The sequence below is a fragment of the Mustela nivalis genome, assembly GCF_964662115.1.
Source record: "Mustela nivalis genome assembly, chromosome: 1".
NCBI lineage: Eukaryota > Metazoa > Chordata > Mammalia > Carnivora > Mustelidae > Mustela > Mustela nivalis.
The window spans coordinates 213,800,062-213,819,403 of NC_139020.1; the positions used below are offsets into that span (position 1 = coordinate 213,800,062).

The 19,342-nt window shown below is 59.5% G+C and overlaps 3 protein-coding genes across 5 annotated transcripts in view; 1 reads left to right on the plus strand and 2 right to left on the minus strand.

Annotated features, from left to right (window-relative positions):
* The window catches only part of CELF5 (CUGBP Elav-like family member 5), a gene marked incomplete at its 5' end in the record, with an annotated part of 201,459 nt that overhangs the window by 16,474 nt on the left and 165,643 nt on the right, over positions 1 to 19,342 (minus strand). The gene's annotated exons all lie outside the window — the stretch shown is intronic.
* On the minus strand, positions 7,751 to 16,136 carry DOHH (deoxyhypusine hydroxylase). Of its 3 annotated transcripts, XM_082736683.1 has the most exons (6): positions 13,509 to 16,129; positions 12,825 to 13,293; positions 11,657 to 12,282; positions 10,750 to 10,826; positions 9,470 to 9,710; positions 7,751 to 8,549 (listed from the first exon to the last, which is right to left on the minus strand). In XM_082736683.1, exons 3-6 carry the CDS (start codon positions 11,928 to 11,930, stop codon positions 8,212 to 8,214), a joined length of 930 nt encoding a protein of 309 aa, XP_082592809.1. In that variant the 5' UTR covers positions 11,931 to 12,282; positions 12,825 to 13,293; positions 13,509 to 16,129; the 3' UTR covers positions 7,751 to 8,211. The 3 variants fall into 3 exon arrangements, with proteins under 3 accessions (XP_082592809.1, XP_082592807.1, XP_082592808.1); XM_082736681.1 differs by lacking the exon at positions 12,825 to 13,293 and having other exon boundaries at positions 11,657 to 12,008; positions 15,942 to 16,136; XM_082736682.1 differs by lacking the exon at positions 12,825 to 13,293 and having other exon boundaries at positions 11,657 to 12,008; positions 15,968 to 16,130.
* On the plus strand, positions 16,425 to 18,960 carry SMIM44 (small integral membrane protein 44). Its single transcript, XM_082736776.1, has 2 exons — positions 16,425 to 18,312; positions 18,466 to 18,960. Exons 1-2 carry the CDS (start codon positions 18,012 to 18,014, stop codon positions 18,702 to 18,704), a joined length of 540 nt encoding a protein of 179 aa, XP_082592902.1. The 5' UTR covers positions 16,425 to 18,011; the 3' UTR covers positions 18,705 to 18,960.

Sequence of the window (19,342 nt, forward strand, 5' to 3'; positions counted from 1 at the left end):
CTCCGTCCGGCCGGCGCAGGTTACCGCGCTCCCGCCCCGTGCTCGCCCGGGCCCTGGCCGTCTCGGCCTCACGCCGCCGCCCCCCGTGGGCGGAGGATCCGGCATCTTCCAAAGGGCAAGGGGAGGGCGGGCCGAGCAGCAGCGCACGGGGGCTCGCCCCCGGGACGCGCCGGGAAGAGCGAGTCGAAGCCAGCGAGCGGCCCCTTCACGGCCGCCCGGGCGCCCTGAGGAAAGGGCGGGAGGCAGGGCGAGTGCGGGGGCCGCGGGCGGGTGGGGTGGGACGTGGGCAGCCGCGGTGCGGACGGTGCCGCCGCCCCGCAGAGGCTCGGTCCCCCGCGGGCTTCCCGGCGACGCGGGCGAGTCCCCTCCTGCGCGCCCGTCTGCCCGGGAGAGCCGAAGCCGCGTCCGCACACGGAGGCCCAGAGCACGGGCCACAGTAACCGAGCAGGGCCGACGGCGCGGGGGTCTGCCCGCGGGGGTCGCGCGGGCCGAGCGCCGTCCGTCCGCGTCGCGGCGCCCCGGCTGGCGGGGAGGAGGCGCGGGGCGGCCGGTGGACGGCCTCGGCGGAGTAATAAAACCAGGGAGGATGGGTCCCTAACGCGGCCCACCGGGGACACGTGGGCCAAGGCTTGAAGGGAGGAAAGAGGCCGTGGTGCCCGGTTTCTGGATGTTTGTAGGAAATCAGACACTTAGGCGACGCACCTGTACCGGACTTCAGTGAGCCCCGCCCACAGCGCGGGACCTGGCGTCATCCAATAAACACAGAGCCCGAGCCACCGAAGTAGATTTTAAGTTTTCCTGTTAGCCGCATTTTAAGAATACAAAGAAACCAGTGTCATTAATTCTAATATATTTAATTAACTTAATATGTCCAAAGTAGTTCTATTTCAACGTTTTATCAGAATCAACAGTTACCCGTGAGATACCGTTTGTTCCTTTGCTCACCCTGTCTTAAAACCCCGGATGTGTGCGCTCACAGCCCATCCGTTTGGTGCTAATTGTCATTGTTAAACCTTGATCTCTACAATGTATAAAATTGACAGTGGGACAAGTAAATTCACGTACAAGCGTGCTTCACACGTTTCCAACAACTGAATCAAGTATCAGATTTTTCCACCTCTATTTAAATTAAATTTTATTTTTTATTCTTTTAAATATTTTAGTTATTAGAGAGTGCACACAAGCTGGGGGAGCAGCAGAGGGAGAGGGAGAAGCAGACTCCCCGCTGAACAGGGAGCCTGATGCGGGACTTAATCCTGGGACCCTGAGGTCATGACCTGAGCCAAAGGCAGATGCTTCACCGACTGAGCCCCCCAGATGCCCCTAAATTAAATTTTGAAAATTAAAGTCACTTCTGTAACTACACTGGCCACCTTTGAAATGCTCCATAGCCCCCAGCCCCTCTGGCTAGTAGCTATCCTACTAACGGTGCAGATATAGAATATGTTTGTCGTAGAAAATTCTACTGAACAAAAAAGGTGCAGAGCAGTGCCTGGCACAGGACGGATCAAACATCAGATGAGCGGAGCGCCTGGCTGGCTCAGTCGGTACAGCACAAGACTCCTGATCTTGGGGTCATGAGTTTGAGCCCCATGTGGGGTGTGGAGATTACTTAAAAATACATATATAAAATCTTCTTTAAAAAAGTTTAAAAAAAAACTTTAAAATCAAACAAATGTCAAATGAAGAAACTTCTTGAATATCTACCCTTCCAGACAAGGTCCAATCATCCTTCCTCAGACCCACCACCAGATTCGATAACTATGTCTGGGGGCGTCTGGGTGGCTTAGTGGGTTAAGCCTCTGCCTTCAGCTAAGGTCGTGATCTCAGGGTCCTGGGACCAAGCCCCGCATCGGGCTCTCTGCTCAGCGGGAGCCTGCTTCCTCCTCTCTCTCTCTGCCTGCCTCTCTGCCTACTTGTGATCTCTGTCAAATAAATAAAATCTTTAAAGAAAAAAAAATAACCGTGTTTGTGCGTTGCTGCTTCTCACTCCACACAGTCAGTATTCCAGCTCCAATGGAAGAGCGGAGCTAAAGGGAACAATTCAGATGCTGTATTTTCTTTTTAGATTTTATTTATTTGACAGACAAAGATCACAAGTAGGCAGAGAGGCAGGCAGAGAGAAGGAGAAACAGGCTCCCCGCTGAACAGAGAGCCCGATGTGGGGCTTGATCCGGGGACCCTGAGATCATGACTGAGCTGAAGGCAAGAGGTTTAACCTACTGAGCCACCCAGGCGCCTCTACACGTCGATTAAAAAAAAAAAAATCGAAAAAAAAATAGGCCTCTCTGCCTACTTGTGATCTTTCTGTCAAATAAATAAAATCTTACAAAAAGAAAGCCTTAAAATATTGCTGATTTACGTGCTGAGGTTTGGGGCCCCCCTTTGATTTGGGGCTCACCTGCCCCACGACTGAACAAACCCTTTCTCTGGTTCCACTTGTGGAGGGCATCATGGAATTCCTACTTAATTCGAGTATTTATTTAAACAAGTATTTTGTTTTCATTTAGAAAGAGGGCACGCGCCCAAGTGGGGGGAGGGGCGAAGGGAGAGGGAGAAGCAGGCTCCCCGCCGAGCAGGGATTCCCAGGATGTGGGACTCGATCCCAGGACCCCGGGATCACAACTTGAGCCGAAGGCAGATGCTTTGCTGACTGAGCTACCAAGGTGCTCCTAATTTTTTTTTTTTTTTTTTAAAGCAGATGTTCCTATTTTTGACAAACCAGAAATCCAGAGGGGTGAGAGCCTGGAAGACGTTCCATGCGTCAGTGCGGAGCCCGGTCCTGGGCACTGAAAACCGGCCGTGCAGGGGCCCAGATGAATTCTCCCACTCAGCCTGCGTTGGGGGCAGTGTGGGGCCGACCCCGGGCCTGACATCAGAAGTATGACAAAGGCTTATGGGTTTCACTGTGTCCCCCCAAAAATGGCGTGTTGGAAGTCCAACCTCCCCGCCCCCCCGTCCCTGGGAATGGACCCTTACTTGGAAAGTGGGGTCTCTGCAGTCAGCAAGTTAGGACAAGGTTATACGCCCCAGTGCGGCGGCGTGCTTGCAAGAGGGACATCTGGACACAGATGTAGCGGAAGAGGAGAGGGCCACGTGGGGACGAGGCGGACCCCGGGGAGGTGTGTGCACAAGCCAAGGAAGCTGGAGGAGACAGGGGGACCCTTCCCCAGCGCCCCAGTCACAGGGTGCTGCTGACACTTTGAGCTTGGACTTGCTCAGGTGTAAAGGAATCGCAGCATGGAAGGTGTGGGGGGTCTGTGTTTAGCACAGATGCCTGTCCTGCTATCAGCCTGTCAACAGGTCTGGAGGTTCGAGATTCCAAGTTCCCTGACCTACAGGCGTCTCGCTTTTGGGCGTGGCTTCCCATATCTGCTTCCTGCACCCCTGGGTCTATCTCCTTCCCCCAGCACATCCTGGGGGCCAGTCACACCTGGCACTCTGCCTGGGAGCCTTCCAGAGTCAGCACCACGCCCGGCCCCTGGTGAGGCCATGCGCGAATCTTAGCATGAGTCACAGAACATGGTGGAGATGGTGTCCTTGCTGGCCAGCCAAGGTCACCGCAAAGTCTGTCGGAGTCAACTCTCGAACACAAAGGAAGACAAGAAGAAAATAATACTGGGGACACCTGGCTGGCTCAGTTGGTCGACCATGTGATTCTTGAGCTTGGGGTTGTGAGTTCAAGCCCCACACTGGGTGTGAAGAATACTTTAAAAAAATTTTTAAAAAAGATTTTATGTATTTATTTGAGGGAGAGAGCACAAGCAGGGTTGGGGGGTGGCAGAGGCAGAAGGAGAAGCAGACTCCCTGCTGAGCAGGAAGCCCGCCGTGGGGCCCCATCCCAGGACCCTGGGATCACCACAACCTGAGCAGAAGGCAGACGCTTCTTTGACTGAGCCACCCAGGGACGCCCGCGCACATCTATTTATTTATTTTTTTTTTTAAGATTTTATTTATTTACAGACAGAGGTCACAAGTGGCAGAGAGGCAGGCGGAGAGAGAGAGGGGGGAAGCAGGCTCCCCGCTAAGCAGAGAGCCCGATATGGGGCTCGATCCCAGGACCCTGAGATCACAACCCTGAGCTGAAGGCGGAGGCTTTCACCCAGAGCCACCCCGGCGCACCCCCCTCCCCGTGCATATTTCTTAAATAAGAGATGGTACGCGGAATCCATTGCTGTCTGCCTTTAAAAATGGGAACATCCTGCCACAGGGGCGCACCTGCTTCCTCCCCTGTGCTCTCCACGTGGCCCAGGAAGCAAGAGGAAGCCAAGAGCAGGACCAGGGTGGCCAGGCGAAACCTGTCCCCTCGTGCAGGCTGTTTGCTCCCTCTGAAGGGGCCACCGTCCCCGACCCAAACAAGTGTCGAGGTAAATATCATGGTAAAACATCCCAAGTAGCCCAGGGAGGTACAGGATTGAAAGTACTTTGGGTAAGTGCTTGGGTGTTTCTCAAACTCGTTGCCCGTATGTAATTTACAAACATCGCTCCATTTGCACAAACGACATCACGTGATTCTGCTTCTCCGGTTCCACTTTGGAGGTCAGCCTTGGACTGCCCTCCCGTACCACAGGTGGGTCTACCCATCCGAGCCTCGGATTGCTAACGGATACGTGCACCACTGTTTAAGCTTCACCCCTGCGGGGGCGCCTGGGTGGCTCAGTGGGTTAAAGCCTCTGCCTTCGGCTCAGGTCATGATCCCAGGGTCCTGGGATCGAGCCCCGCATCGGGCTCTCTGCTCAGCGGGGAGCCTGCTTCCTCCTCTCTCTCTGCCTGCCTCTCTGCCTACCTGTGATCTCTGTCTGTCAAATAAATAAATAAAATCTTTAAAAAAAAAAAAAAAGCTTCACCCCTGCGGACAGGTACTCCTTAAATATTCACCTGGGGTGTCTCGGGGCTGGGGACCCACTTAGGCTGTGCCGGAGCCCGTGGGTGCGGACTACAGAAGTCACGGCCAGCAGCGGCATGCTTGGTGCTCGGCGGGGAGATTTGCGCTCCGGGAACGGTGGACGCTATAGATGGTGGCTTCATCGGTGTCTTCCGTGGTGCCGCTGCACCGCCACGCCTCCGACCCATCCCGGCCACAGCGCAGACAAAGCCGCTGCTCTTATTGCCGTGGAGAAACCAGGCCATGAACTAATCAAGAAAAGGGTACGGCAACTACAGATGTTATGGAGGCAAAGAAAACAGGGAACGGCACACAGGGACACTGGGAGTGAGGTCAGGATTTCAACCCAGGTGCTCAGGAGAGCCTCGCGGAGAGGGGAGGTACCTGGAGGGAAAAAGGTTCCCGGTCAACAGCGCACGCAGAAGTCCTGGGGCAGGACTGGGCCTGGCCCTTGCAAGGACACTGAGGAGGCCTGATTGGCTGGAGCAGAGGGTGCCACGGGGAGGGACCGGGCAGGGCCGGTTGAGGGCCCTGGGGAGGACTTGGGCTCCCCAGCCCCCGCCCACGCGGGGAGGGCAGCCCTGAGTGCTCTCCGGCTCCCTCTGGCGGCCGCTGCGGAGAGGGCGGACTCAGGGAAGGGAAATGGGGGTGGGGGGGAGGTGCAGAGGGGGTGGTGCGGGTCCAGGCAGGTGGCGATGGTGACTGGGGGCACAGGAGGGAGGAGAGGTGGACAGATCTGGGGCCAATATTAAACGGATCCAACCCGGATGTTTTTAGGCTGAACCCCGGAATGAGCGTTCTCACTTCCTGTGGGAACAGCTTTGGGCGGTAATGTGGGGAATCCTGAGGGCACGCTATGTTTGGGGTACCTCGCCAATATCCAAGTGGAGACATAGGGGGGCAGCTAGACCCCACATTGGGAGCCCAGGAGAGCGCTGGGCATCACTCTGCTGTAGACATGGGGCTGGGGGGGGGGCAGTGCATGAGCTGACCACTGAGGCTCGAGGGCCCAGCCTGGGCATGGGGGAGGGGTGGCAGAGGAGCCTGGTCCCTGAGGAGCTCCAGGAGGCTGGGGGCTGGCCAGAGGAGACCCCACGGTGAGGGGGAGGAGGACAGAGACTGTGACAGGTCTGGGGACAGGAGAGCAGAGCCTCCTGCAGCAGTGGGGGAGGCGAGCCATGGGCGGCAGTCAGGGTTTGGCTCTTCTGGGCCTCTTGCTGGAGAGAAGCAGAAAGTGGGCGGGAGACGGAACCTGGCGAAGCCATGAGGTCAGGAAGGCTGTCAGTTGATTCTCCCTTGTTTTTAAGAAATTCCCACTGGTCTCTGCTGCTGGGCACAGGTCCATCTGACGAGAGCAGGGAGGGTGGCTGGTGGGCCCGTGGGCAAGGTGCCCGGGACACTGAGGTAGTGGGGCATGTGTGTCCCAGGCTCTGGGCTCCAGCCCCTTTTAAAAGTCTGTAACTTCCGGGACGCCTGGGTGGCTCAGTTGGTTAAGCAGCTGCTTTCGGCTCAGGTCATGATTCCAGCGTCCTGGGATCGAGTCCCACATCGGGCTCCTTGCTCGTCAGGGAGCCTGCTTCTCCCTCTGCCTCTGCCTGCCATTCTGTCTGCCTGTGCTCTCTCTCTCTCTCTGATAAACAAATAAAATCTTTAAAAAATAAAAAAAAAAAAAGAAATCTTAAAAAAAAAAAAAAAAGTCTGTAACTTCTCCAGGGAGCCTGGTAGTCGGTTGGGTGACTGACTCCTGGCTTCAGCTCAGGTCGTGATCTTGGGGTCCGGGATCGACTAAGTGCCCATTACGAAGTCGGCTTGGGGCTCTCTCTCTGCCCCTCCCCGCCACTCTCTCTAAAATAAATAAAAATGAAGTTTTAAAAAAGCCCGTAACTTCCAGAGAGGCAAGGGCCAGAGGAAGGCCTGCCCACGGCACCTGCACTCGCCAACCAGGCCAGGGCCGCAGGCTCCCAGGTGACTTCAGGATGGGGCTAGCAGTGCAGGCACTTCCGGCCACATCCTTGACCCTGGAGGAGAGGGAATCACCAACGGCCACCGACTGAATCAATCTTGTGGCCCACGGAGCCTCCACAAAACCCCTGAGGGGCTCAGAAAGCTGCGGGGTGGGTGAGCGCCCCCAGGAACGGAGGGGCTGTGCCCCAGACTCCACGGGAGGAAGTCCCCAGACCCAGGACACTTCGTCCGGCTGCTTGTGACATTCTTTCTATGAAGCGGGCAAGTCAAGGGCTTTCCTGCGCTCTGGGAGCTGCGCCAGCAAATCACCGGTGGGGAGGGGCCCGGGGGCCTGTGTGAATTCGGGCGGTGAGCGGCAGAACTGCGTCGACCTGCAGGACACCCACGGAGACGTGAGTTGCCTGGGCGGAGACCCGGTGCGCCTGGTGTCAGAAGGCCCGGGGGCACAGGGCATCCGTGTGGCAGACCCAGCTCACGATCACGGTGCCCAAGGACCCCCACTCTGGGCATCTACGCCCTCGTGTGACCCGTCAGGGATGTCGCCGGCCGGCAGACAGCAGCAGATGAATGTGTCCCACGTGAGCTTAGGCCCTATGGCCACACCCATTTTATGACCGTCAAAGAGGGTGTTCCACGCCTCACTGGACGAGGCGGGTGGCCGGGAAGGGGACCCACGCCCGGGCTCTTAGCCATACCACTAAACCCCCACAGGGCTGGGTGAGAATGAGGGGGGCGGGTAGGCCAGGCTGGGGGCTGTTTCCCCCAGCACCCGGGGAGTGGGCTGGCTGGAGAGGAAACCAGAGCATGGGCCTGGAGCTCTGTGAACACCCCGACCCCCTCCCCGAGGCGGTCCTTGACATGAGCCTGCTACAGAGCCCCCCACATTTTCTGAGAGTCACGTCTTGGTCAAAATAATTTAATTGTTCATTTGGACCCTGGGATCTGCTTGTCCCTCCCCAGCCCCTGAGCCTCTAACAACCTCCCCACCCTGCCTTGTCCCGGGCTGGGGAGTCAGAGGCCCCAGGGGCAACCCTTGGAAGCCCCAGCCTCTGCCCAGGCCCAGTGGGGTTGGGTTTGCCCACAGCGCCTTTCAGGGCACCCCTGGTTCCTCGAGAGGCTGGGTCAGGGCAACCCCAATCCCAACAACCCCTCAGACTCCCGCTCCCATGCTGATACCCCAATCCCATAAGCAGAAACCTGGGTGTGCAGCCCTCTGCCAGGCCCCCCTCCGTGGGGGACATGGGACACCTCCGGCTGGCCTCGGGGGAGTCAGGACGCAAAAGCAGCCAGATCGGGCCAAGCAGACAGCTGGGGGGACGGGGAAGCCGGACCTAGTCGCACAAGCTCTCGTGCCGAGCCCCTCAGGGCAGGCGGCTGGCTCTAGGAGGGGTTGCCCGCAGCTGCTCCAGCCCGTCGGCATACTGGAAGGCTGACCCGGTCTCATACTCGTACATGTCCAGGGCCACCTCGCAGCTCTCCCGCACCACGCGCTCCGGGTCGGCCGCGTGGGCCCGCAGGGCAGCCAGACAGGCAGGCCGGGCGATGGCTCCCAGGGCCTCGGCGCACTCATGCCGCACCATGGGGTTCTCGGCCTGCTGGGCCAGGGTCGCCGTCAGCTGGGGCACGGCCGCCTCGTGCTGCAGCTGGCCCAGGACGTAGCCGATCTCGTGGCGGAAGAGGGCACTGCCGCACTGCAGGCCTGTGGGCACGAAGGACCAGGAGAGGTGGACGGGGGCACCCTGTGCCCAGGAAACCCCGCCCCAGCCCCGGTGGTCAGTGCGGCTCGGGGGGAGGGACCGGCAGCCAGAGCGGCAGGAGAAGCCGGAGAGAGCAGAGCCGGGTAGTAAGCTCCCGCCAACAGGCCCTGGGAACACAGCAAGGCCAGACGGGCAGGTGTGGCCTTCCCGGGCCCAAGGTCCCCTGACAGCGGCTCCCGCCTCTCCTTGAGCCTCTGTTATGCTCTTGAGTGTTTAATGAGGAAACTGTCAGAGGCACAAGACAGGTCATGCTTTATGCTGAAGGGGAAACCACCACCAGGAGGGGCGCTGTGACTGCTCAGGACCAGAGAACCCTGAGGCTGGGCCAGGGCTCAAGGCCACCTGCCTGTGGCCCCCACTCCCAAACACCACCCAGCCCCGCTGTGTTCCTGCTGCCCGGCAACCCCTGGGACCCCCACCCCGCGGCCCAGGGGCCAGCTGACCAGCTGGCATCTCCCTTCCAAACAGGAAGTTCTGGGAGTGCAGAGAGGACTCCAAGCCCTCTGCGGGCACACCCCGGGCAGGGGGCACAGGGGACCACGACTGTCCGGGGAGAGGCCTGCAGAGAGCTCCCTGCAGAGCCGGGATGAGGGCGACTCAAGTCACAGTAGCAGAAACGGGCCCAGGAAGCCGGAGCCGCGCTGCCAGGGGTCGCCTCCCACGTCCGCGGCTCCCCAGCCGCCGTCTGCCCTGGCCACTCCCCCGCCTTTCTGGCCTCGGCTTCCCACGGAGAGCTGGAGGGAAGGCTGCCCGCCCGCAGGGCCCGGACGCTCATTCCCTGGTCACCCTGCTGCCCCGTTTCACAGACGCAGCTCCTGAGCACCCCCCGGCGCCCTGCCCGTGACGCCCGCCCCCAACTCACCCTCGGCCAGCGCCAAGGCGGCCTCCTCGCCGCCGGCATCCCGCAGGGCGAACATGGCTCGGTAGCGGTCGAAGAGGGGCCGGGCCTCGTCCAGCAACACCTCCCGCAGCCGCCCCACGTCGCGTTCCTCGGCGGCAGGAGCGGGGTCCACGGACAGGTAGGGCCCTGCGGCCGCTGGCTGCCCGCCGTGCTGCTGCAGCCACTCCAGCCGCCGGACGGCCAGCTGGCACGTCTCCGCCACCTGCGGGGACACGGGTGCCCGGTGGCCATGGGGACCCCCTCCCCACCCTCGGGGGCTCTAGTCATTCTGGCCGGAGAGAAACCCACAGGGACGTGTGTGACGAGGGAGCACAGGAGCGGGGACCGCTGCAGGTGCAGGCGGCGGCGCGGAGTCCCTCCCTCGGGACCGTGTGGAGGACGAGGCCAGGCCGGACTGCTCAGCCCCGCGAGAGGCGGCGAGAACCTGGGGCTCCGTCCTTGAGGTAGTTAGGAAACGTGAGTGCTTTAGGTCTGAGGTTAGGAGACCTCCGCTCTTGGGGCCGAGAGGAGTCTGGGGCTGAGGCCTGGCGGCGAGAAGCAGCAGGCGGGCACACACGTCCACGCGGAAACCGGTACGCAGCTCGCAGCAGCATGGTTCAGGGGGCCGGGAAGGGGGAACAACCCAAATGTCCGTCAGCAGGACAAGATGTGGGCCCGGGAGTATCAGCCGGAACAGGGCAAGGCCCTCCCATGCAGCCCCGGGGCAGACCCCGAGCCCACGACGCGCAGGGAGGGAACCAGACACAGGAGGCCACACGGGGTGTGAGTCCGCGCGTGTGACACGTCCAGACCAGGCTCCTCCACGGACGGGAACGGGGGCTCGTGGGGACCGTGGATGGGGAGGGGACGGGGAGTGACCGCTGATGGGGATGGGGATTCTTTGGCGGCAATGGAATGTTCTGGAATTAGGAGAGGGTGGCACACCTCTGTGGATGCTCTAGACACCACCAAAGCGTACCCCTTCAGAGGGCGAACTTCACGTTATGTGCGTTCTGTCTCAGTAAGGCTGTCCGCGGAGAAGGAAGGGAGGCAGACAGTGGGGAGACTGGGCGAGGCGAGGTGGCTCAGCCGGGCAGGGCATCGGTTTGGTTTTGCCGAGCAGGGCAGTGGCCCGCGACCACCTGGCTGTCGCCCTGTTGACCAGGACCCTGGCAGAGCGATCGCCCTGGCAACCAGACACAGGGGGAGGCTGGTCCCCGTGGGGGAGGGGGGGCTTGGGGCCAGGGGTCAGGCCACGGTACCTCGATGACAGGGTCGGAGGAGTACTGCTTCAGGACCTCCAGAACGTCGGGGTTCCCGATGGCCCCCAGGGCCTCGCCTGAGAAGAACCACACAGACAGCTCACGGTTGGTTGGAAAGTGCTGCAGACAGGTTGGGGTGGGGTGCGGATGGGGGGGCCGGAGGGGGGAACCAGCAACACCACCTCCTTTGTGCCCACCCGTCCTCCAGCTTTGCTTCTATCTGTGACCCACGCACTGGAGCCGGAGCACGGAACCGGGCTCCCTCTCCTGCTGCCGCTCCCCTGCTTGTGCGCACTCACTCTCTGCCAAATAAATAAAATCTTTCAAAATAAAGGAGAGGGAGAAGCAGGCTCCCCGCTGAGCAGAGAGCCCAATGCGGGGCTCGATCCCAGGACCCTGAGATCATGACCTGAGCCGAAGGCAGACATTTAACCCACTGAGCCACCCAGGTGCCCTGTTTCACGTTGTTAAATGTCTTTACAGGCGCCCAACTGGCTCAGTCAGGAGAGCACGCGACTCTTGGGGTCCTGAGTTCGAGTCCCATGTCAGGTAAAGGGAAGACTGCAAATAAAATCTTGAAAAAAACAATATATATATATATATTTTTTTTTTAAATGAAAGGGATATTTCCTGCCGTGTGAAACCTCCGGAATTCAAACCCGTAGAGTCCATAGAGCCCACAGAGTCCCACCAGCACGTGGCCATGCCTCTCTGCGGACGGCAGTTTACGGCGACTTAATCACGAGGGCAGAGGTGAGTCTTGGCAACAGAGGCTGTCCGGCCCACGGACACCTTGCCACCTGCCCTTTCCAGGCAAAGGCCACCAAGCCCTGCTCTAGATCGCGTGGGAGGGAGAGGGGGCACACGAGGCAGAAGGTCCGGCGCACCCCCACCCCTGGCCACTCACCGGCCTCGTGGCGCACCATGGGCTCCTGCCGGGTGTCCCGCAGCACGTCCAGCAGCACAGGGACGGCCCGGGGGTCCTGCATCTGGCCCAGGCAGTACGCCAGCTCATGCTTGAGCAGCGCGGAGTCGTCGCCAAAGGCCCGGCTGATCCAGGCGATGGCTCCGGGACCCCCGAGCCCGCGGAGGGTGAAGAGCGCCCGGAAGCGGGCCTGCAGGGGCTGCTGGGGGTCCGCCAGCGTCCGGCCGATGGCCTCCACTTCCTGCTCTGTCACCATGGCGCGCCGCGCCCTCCTGCCCACGGGCCTTCCGCAGCCCCACCTGAGCTGAAAGCGGGGGCTCCCGGGTGCCAGAACCTACGGGCAGAAAGCCAGGAGCCTGGGTGAGGTGTTCTTTTTCTTTTAAAGATTTATTTATTTATTTGACAGAGAGATCGCAAGTAAGCAGAGAGGCAGGCAGAGAGAGAGGAGGAAGCAGGCTCCCCGCTGAGCAGAGAGCCCGATGCGGGGCTCGATCCCAGGACCCTGAGATCATGATCTGAGCTGAAGGCAGAGGTTTAACACACTGAGCCCCCCAGGCGCCCCCGAGCGGGGTGTTCTTCATCCACTGGCGGATTCGTTCATTTAAGAGCTCGGACCCAGGTGGGGCGGGCGTCTGGGCTGAAGGCCCAGCTTGGCCCGGCCACCTGCGGCGTGGCCTCCGACTTGCTACGTCCCCTCCCTGGCCCTCTCGCCTGTGCGTCAGCAATGACTTCTGCTGTCCTGCCCTCCACATGGTCACAGGACGGGCTGTGGGGCCCCTACGGCCCCCGCTCCCTGCAGCCCCTCCTATACCAAAGAGGCTTGACCGGTGCGAGCCATCAGGTGTGGAAGCAGTGACGGGCCGGCTTCTGAGAGCGGGTGACGAGAGACGCCGCGGTGTCCTCCTTGCCCTATGTAGGGCCCCACGGGGTGAGGGACCGAGGCCTCTGGCCCCCGGCCACATGCGAGCGGGCAGCTGAGGGCAGCTCCTCCAGCCCCTGTCCAGCCTCCAGCCGAGGCAGCCCCAGCAGTGTCCCGACTGCGACCTCACGAGAGAGCAGACCCGGAAGCTCCTGGTGACCAGGCGCAGATCCCCCGCACAGACTGTGGGAGAGCGTGTCTGCTGTTGCTCAGAGCTGCTAACTGTGGGGCAATTCGCTACATGACAGGAAACTGAGGCACGAATGCTTTCCGCACGTAAACTGGACCCTTGCACAATCCTCCTACAGCACCTCGTTATTCCAAACTCCCTCACGGTCCCGAAGGCCCTGCCCTGACCCCTGCCAGCCCTCTCCTCTCCTCCCCCTCTACCCCTTGCCCCTTGCTCATTCAGCTCCAGTGACATAGGCCTCCTGGCTGTTCCTCCAACATACTAGGCCTACCCCAGGACCTTTGCATGGGATGTTCTCATCCTCAGGAACACTCCTCCCCAAATGCTTACCCCCCCATGCTCACCCTCTCACTTTTTGGGTCTCAAATGTCACCTTCTCAGGGAAGCCTTCCCTGATTACAGTCATCCCTATTATTCTTTTCCCTTGTTCTACTTTTCTTCAGAGCCCTTACCCCTACGAGATACCATATAGGACATTTACCAGCTCAGCTGCCTATAGTGGGTCTTACCCTTCATCAGAACTCTTTTTTTTTTTTTTTTAAAGATTTTATTTATTTATTTGACAGACAGAGATCACGAGTAGGCAGAGAGGCAGGCAGAGATAGAGAGAGGAGGAAGCAGGCTCCCTGCTGAGCAGAGAGCCCGATGCGGGACTCAATCCCAGGACCCTGAGATCATGACCTGAGCCGAAGGCAGTGGCTTAACCCACTGAGCCACCCAGGCGCCCTCATCAGAACTCTGAAGGCAGGGACCGAGACTATCTTTGTTGCCACTATATTCCCAGCACTTAGTAGGCATTCAATAAAAACCAGTCCTACCAGTAACAGCAGCTGACATTCACAGAGGACCTACTATGTGCCAGACCCCTCTGCTAAGCCACTCACACTCCTAAACTCATTTACCTCTCCCCATAAACCTCTGAGATGGGCACCAGGCTTGTCACCTTTTTACAGGCGAGAATGCAGACACGCAGGTTAGTAACTCGCTTACAAGCTGAGCGAGGAGTCATAAATCCAGGGAGCTGGGCTCCACAGTCAAGCTCTAGGCCACAAATACTAGGTTGAGTGGACGGACGGAGACAAAATGACACAGCCTGGGCTGGGAGGAGGGGCGCCATCTCTGTCCTCTGGACCAGCGAAGACCTAGGGGACGCTTCGTAAAGCATGCCGTGGCACGCCGTAGCCCCTGGCTCCCTGCAGCGCCAGCACCGGGCTTCGGGAGGGAGGGGAAGCTGCCTGAGCAATCCAGGGAGAGCACCAGAAACCACAGAAGCCAGGAGTGAGTGAGCCGGCCGGGCATCAGGGGCCCCGAGCTTGGACCCTGCTACACGGATGAGCAGCGACTTGCGTGGGGTCACACGGCATGCCAAGGGCAAATAGGGCCCAGGACTCCTGACTCCCGGGCTCTGCAGGATCACCTTCAAGACACGCGGAAAAGGCCCTTCATGGCCCACCCAGCCCCAGAGTCCTCAGATTCCTGGGAACGAGGGGAAATCTGGCCGACAGGGCAGCTCCGGCTATGGGATCTGCTGCAGATCTCCAGGGCTAGACCCGAACTGGGGCAAAGGTCTCTGGGCTTGGTCTCTGCATTTGGAAGAAAACTATAAATAGCTCACAAGTTGGGTTTCCTTCGAGTCTCTGCTCAGATATTCATTGTGGAGGCAGGAACTCTCTGAGCACCCGGCTGTAGCCACGTAAGCCCTCTCTGTGCCACACTCCCCTTCGGCTTCCCTGCGCATTTAACAGCACCCGGAGTTCGGGGTATTTCACGGATCAGTTTCTTACTCTAGAAAATCAGTGCTTGGAGGACAGGACCTTATATATATAATTAAAGAGAAATCTGGGGGCACTTGGGTGGCTCAGTCGGTGAAGCATCTGGCTTCGGCTCAGGTCTTGATCCCAGAGCCCTGGGATTGAGCCCTGTATGGGGCTCCCTGTTCAGTGGAGAGCCTGCTTCTCTCTATCTCCCCACTTGTGCATGTGTGTCCTCTCTGTCACATAAATAAACAAAATTTTTTTAAAAAAATAAAGAAATCACATGTACATACGTATACACACACACACACACACACACACACACACACACACCCAGAGGTATCTATGCTACTTTGTGCACTGCTGTGTCCTCACGGCCTAGCCTGGGATCTGTCCCCATGGCAGGAAGTGCCCAAACTGTCTTTGAGTGAACTGAACACCCACTGCATTCGCAAGGTGGGTAGGAGGGGCACCTGGACCTCACAGTTACTGCGAGTGATGGTGTGCTCACGGAGGGGTGCCTGGCTGGCTGGGTCCATGGAGCATTTGACTCTCGAACTTAAGGTTGTGAGTTCGAGCCCCACATTGCGTGTAGAGATGACTTAAAAACTATAATCTTAAAGAAAGAAAGAAAGTTAAAATCTTAAAAAAAGAAAGAAAGAAAGAAAGAAAAAAGCGTGTTCACGGAGCACCTAGTATGCACTCGACAAACCAGAGCTAGTATTAAATGTTCCTGCAGAGAGCCCCAAACCTACCTCTCTGTACCAAGGAGGGCTCCCCTAGCCTCCTGGAAGCCCACGGCTCATACCTTTAGCACGTTCTTCAGTGGGAAGCAGGGCAAGGGTGTGGGCGTGGGGTTGAGGGGATCAGCCCCTAACCAAAGCAGAATCTGGAATCCGCTCACTCCTATAAAAGCCTCTTGATGAGCCAGTAAGGGACGGAGAAAGGGGAGACTGGGCTCCTTGACCTCCCGCCCCCACCCGAGACCTGTCTAAACTAAGTAAGAATTCCCAACAAAAACATCTCTGGGAACCAACTCTCCCCCAGAAAGGGGTCGTCCCAACACAGGATTCCCCCAGGGATGCTCGCAGGATCCCTCCCCTTGGAAGAGACCCCGAGTTACCGGATGCCTCAAGATCTGTCTACGCGGGCCCCCAAGTACTGGATCCCTCGTACCGTTGGTTTTCCCAAAACTCGAGAAAGAGATCACCCCTTCCGACACGCGCTGGCTCCCGGGGTCCCCCCCAACCTGCGAATCCAATCCCCGGCGAAACAGGGTCCCCAGAACCTGGGGAAAGAGCTCGCCGGGACTCGACACCCCTCAGGAAGATGCTCCCCGATCCCCCCAACCAATCAATCCTAGAGACGGGACCTCCCCACGAGGCCCCCCCCCCCCCACCGTACCTGCCCGCCTGGCCCAGGCCACGCACCGTGCTCCCTGCCGCCGAAACGCCCAAACGCGCTCCGGGAGGACGAGACGGACGAGACCGCCGAGTCCACCCGCTCTCACCGCCGCTACCTTCAATTCACCAACCGCGACGCTCGCGGCGCCCTCTGGGGGCCGCCATTTTCTCGCCCACGTGACCGGGCTGGCCGGCACCAACGCAGCGCTGGGGGGGGGTGTCCACGCGGCAGGAGGGAGGTCTGGAAGCACGAGTCGGCATCGGTGCCACAGCTCACACTCACACAGAAGACGGCGTCTAAGGGCGTCCCTCAGGGAAGGGAAGGGCAACGTCCACTCTTTCCTCGGAAGGCATTCCCTCCCACTCTCTCCCCCCCCAGGTACGTGAAAATGGTTTGTGCCAATTCCGTCCGGAGCCCGGCGCGGAGCAGGCGCCGCGGTCCTGGGGCGTGGTCGAGTCCGGGGGGCGTGGCCGATGGCGTCAGGTGCCTGGACTGCAGCCGGGGAAGGGAGGACGCGGGTCCTTTTTTTCCGACCCGATGGAGTCGTTCGTTCATCGTTCACTTAACAAATAGTTAATGGGGGCTGAGGACGAGACAGCCTGCCATCCTTACCCTCGAAAACCTCACAACCTGGTTGTCTGAGGGAGTCAGACAAGCAATAAATACGGAAAATGCGCGACAGGTGGTGACACCTGGTAAGCCGCAGGGTTCAAGGGCGATGTGAAGTCTTAGGAGGCGTGGCCAGGGGCTCAGGTGGTGACGTGCGAGTAGACACCTGGCAGGTGCGGGGAAGCGCCCTGGGCATGGCTGGGGGAGAGACGCCCCGCTTAAGAAGGACTCGGCTTGTCCTCCGACGCGGAGTACAGCAGGGAAGCCCGCGCGAGAAGTGATCTAACTTCGGAAAGTGGAAAAGAAGCGCCGGTCGCAACAGTGTTTGTAATGGCAAGGAAAAAAATCGGACAAAACAGTAAAGGGCAGCCCCTCTTATGCCTCGGGGTGGGGGGTGTCCAGCCCCGCTCATTCAGCTGGACCGGCGCAGTCCCTTCCAGCCTGCCGTCCTGGCTGCGGTCCTCACCCCTCAGCGTCTGTCGTCTCCGCAGCGGCCACCAGAGGCCACCTGTGGGCAAGTGAGCCCTCCTCTGCCCACAGCCCTCCAGGGCTACCCTCTCGGTCAGGATAAAAGCTCACATTCTCCCCTGCCCCTCAAGGCCCTGCGTGACTTGCCAGGTTGTGAGTTCGAGCAGGAAGTGCCCAATCTGTATGTGAGTGAACTGAGCACCCGCTGCACACCAGCCATGGTACGAAGCTCTTCATACACAGGGTAAATCCGCATCATTCCTAACTGTGGTTGGATGCTGCAGGAGGGGTGGGGGGCTCCCTGACCTCTCCTCCCTCTCGCTTTGTTGCTCACTCTGCTCCAGGCACGCAGGCCTCCTTGCTCTTCTCCAACACACCAGGCTCAGTCCTTCCCCAGGGCCTTTGCACGTGCTGTGCCCTCTGCCTGGACTTTTCTTCCCTCTGGTACTCCCATACCTGCTTCCCTTCCCCTCTGGGTCTCTGCTCACATGTATTTCTATATGGCCTTGGACACCCTATTTTAAGCTTGAACTCCCCTCTTAGTAGTCCCAACCCTTAGACCCTGGTACCACCGCTCCAATACCACTTTTTTTTTTTTAGATTTTATTTATATATATTAGAAAGAGACTGTGCACACACATATGCACACACGTGCATAAGCAGGGTGGTGGGGAAGGGAGAGAAGTAGACTCCCTGCTGAGCACGGAACCCGACTTCTTCCTCGATCCCAGGACCCACGATCATGACCTGAGCTGAAATCGTGAGTCAGAAGCCCAACTGACTGAGCCACCCCAGTAACACTCTTCACTTTCTAAGCCAATACATCACTTACTCTAAGATCATCTTGAATGTCATCTCCATGAAGGTAGGGATTTTCCCAGGAGACCAAACAGCTCAAGCAAAGGCCCTGGGGTGGGGATGGATATGCAAAGTAGCCAAATGGGGGGGGGGGCACTGGGCGGAAGCGATTTGCGCTGTGATTAATCCAGGCAGATGGTGGCCTTGGAGGAGCCCCAATCCTCTTACCCAAAGCCCCTAAATACTTCCGCAACGCGGGTCACCTCCGGGCCTCTCCTGCTCTGGGTGGCCATCATGTCAGGGCCGGCGGTTGAGGAGGGGATGGAGGGCTGGAGCCCGGCCCCACCGCTGTATGAGGAGTACCGCCCACCACCTCTGGATACCATCCGCCTGCCCAGGTATGCACTGTACCTGCTGCTGGCGGCGTTCCTGGTGGTGGCCGTGGCCTATGCCATTGTGGGGCATCTCATCAAGGACCTCGCCCATGACCTGGCCGGTGGGTGAGCTGCTGTCTGCCATGAGCCTGGCTTGGGACAGTGTTGGGCCACTCTCGGGTGTGTGGGGGAGCACTCCAGGGCCCCTCGCAGCAGGGGAGGGGACAGAAGGTGGACGAGCCCCTGGGAGGTTCCTCACCAGTGTCCTATTGCAGACTGGGCCTTTGGCCCGAAGCCAGACCAGGAGGACGCCCCCCGGGAGCTGCGCTCGAGCCTGGAGGGCGAGGATCTGGAGGAGCTCGACCTCCAGCTGGCCCTGGCCTGGCGGGGGGATGAGGACCCTGCCGGGGGTGGCGATACGGCCCCTGCAGAAGCCCCCGCCCCCCCTCCCCGCCGCTCTTCCATTGCCTTCAAGGACCCGCCTGCTCGGAGCTCCTTCTGGAGGCTGGGCTGAGCCGGGCCCTGCCCTCTGGCCCCGGGACCTGGGTTTGAACCCCTTTGGGAGTTGTGTGGACAGGACTTGTGCATGCGGGATCGCTTGCTCCCCTGAGCAGCCGGACTTGGCAGAGAACGTTGTCTTTCTTGGCTGGCGGGTTCCCATGGTTGATCCCTGGCACTCTCTGCACTCCTGCGCACCCCGACCCAGTAGCCCCAGAGCCTGATTCCGCCCAACCTGTGCTCGATTTTCAAAGAGTAACAGTGGTAACCGAGGCCTTCATCTGTCCCTGCTCTTGTGCTCAGTGAGCCTTTTCCACGCATTACGCCGTTTAATCCCCACTGGCCAGGACTTTTCACTCCCACTTACCAGGTGGGAACATGGAGGCACAAAGCCCGGAGATGACTTGCTTGGAGCAGAGCGAACTTTTTGCAGAAAGAGGCCAGTTCCACGACCTGCCTTTGAAGGAAAGCCGAAGCCCCAGGATGGGGTTCTGGCCCTGCTCCACCGAATCTGCCCCAGTCCCAACCCCCACCTCCTCTCTTAGACTCCCCGGCTCTGCTGCTCTACTCACTGGACCTGTTGGTCTCGGGGGAGGGGGTCCCCAGCTTCCCAGCTAACGTGAGAGCTCCTGGAGGACAGTGCCTGAGGCTTCC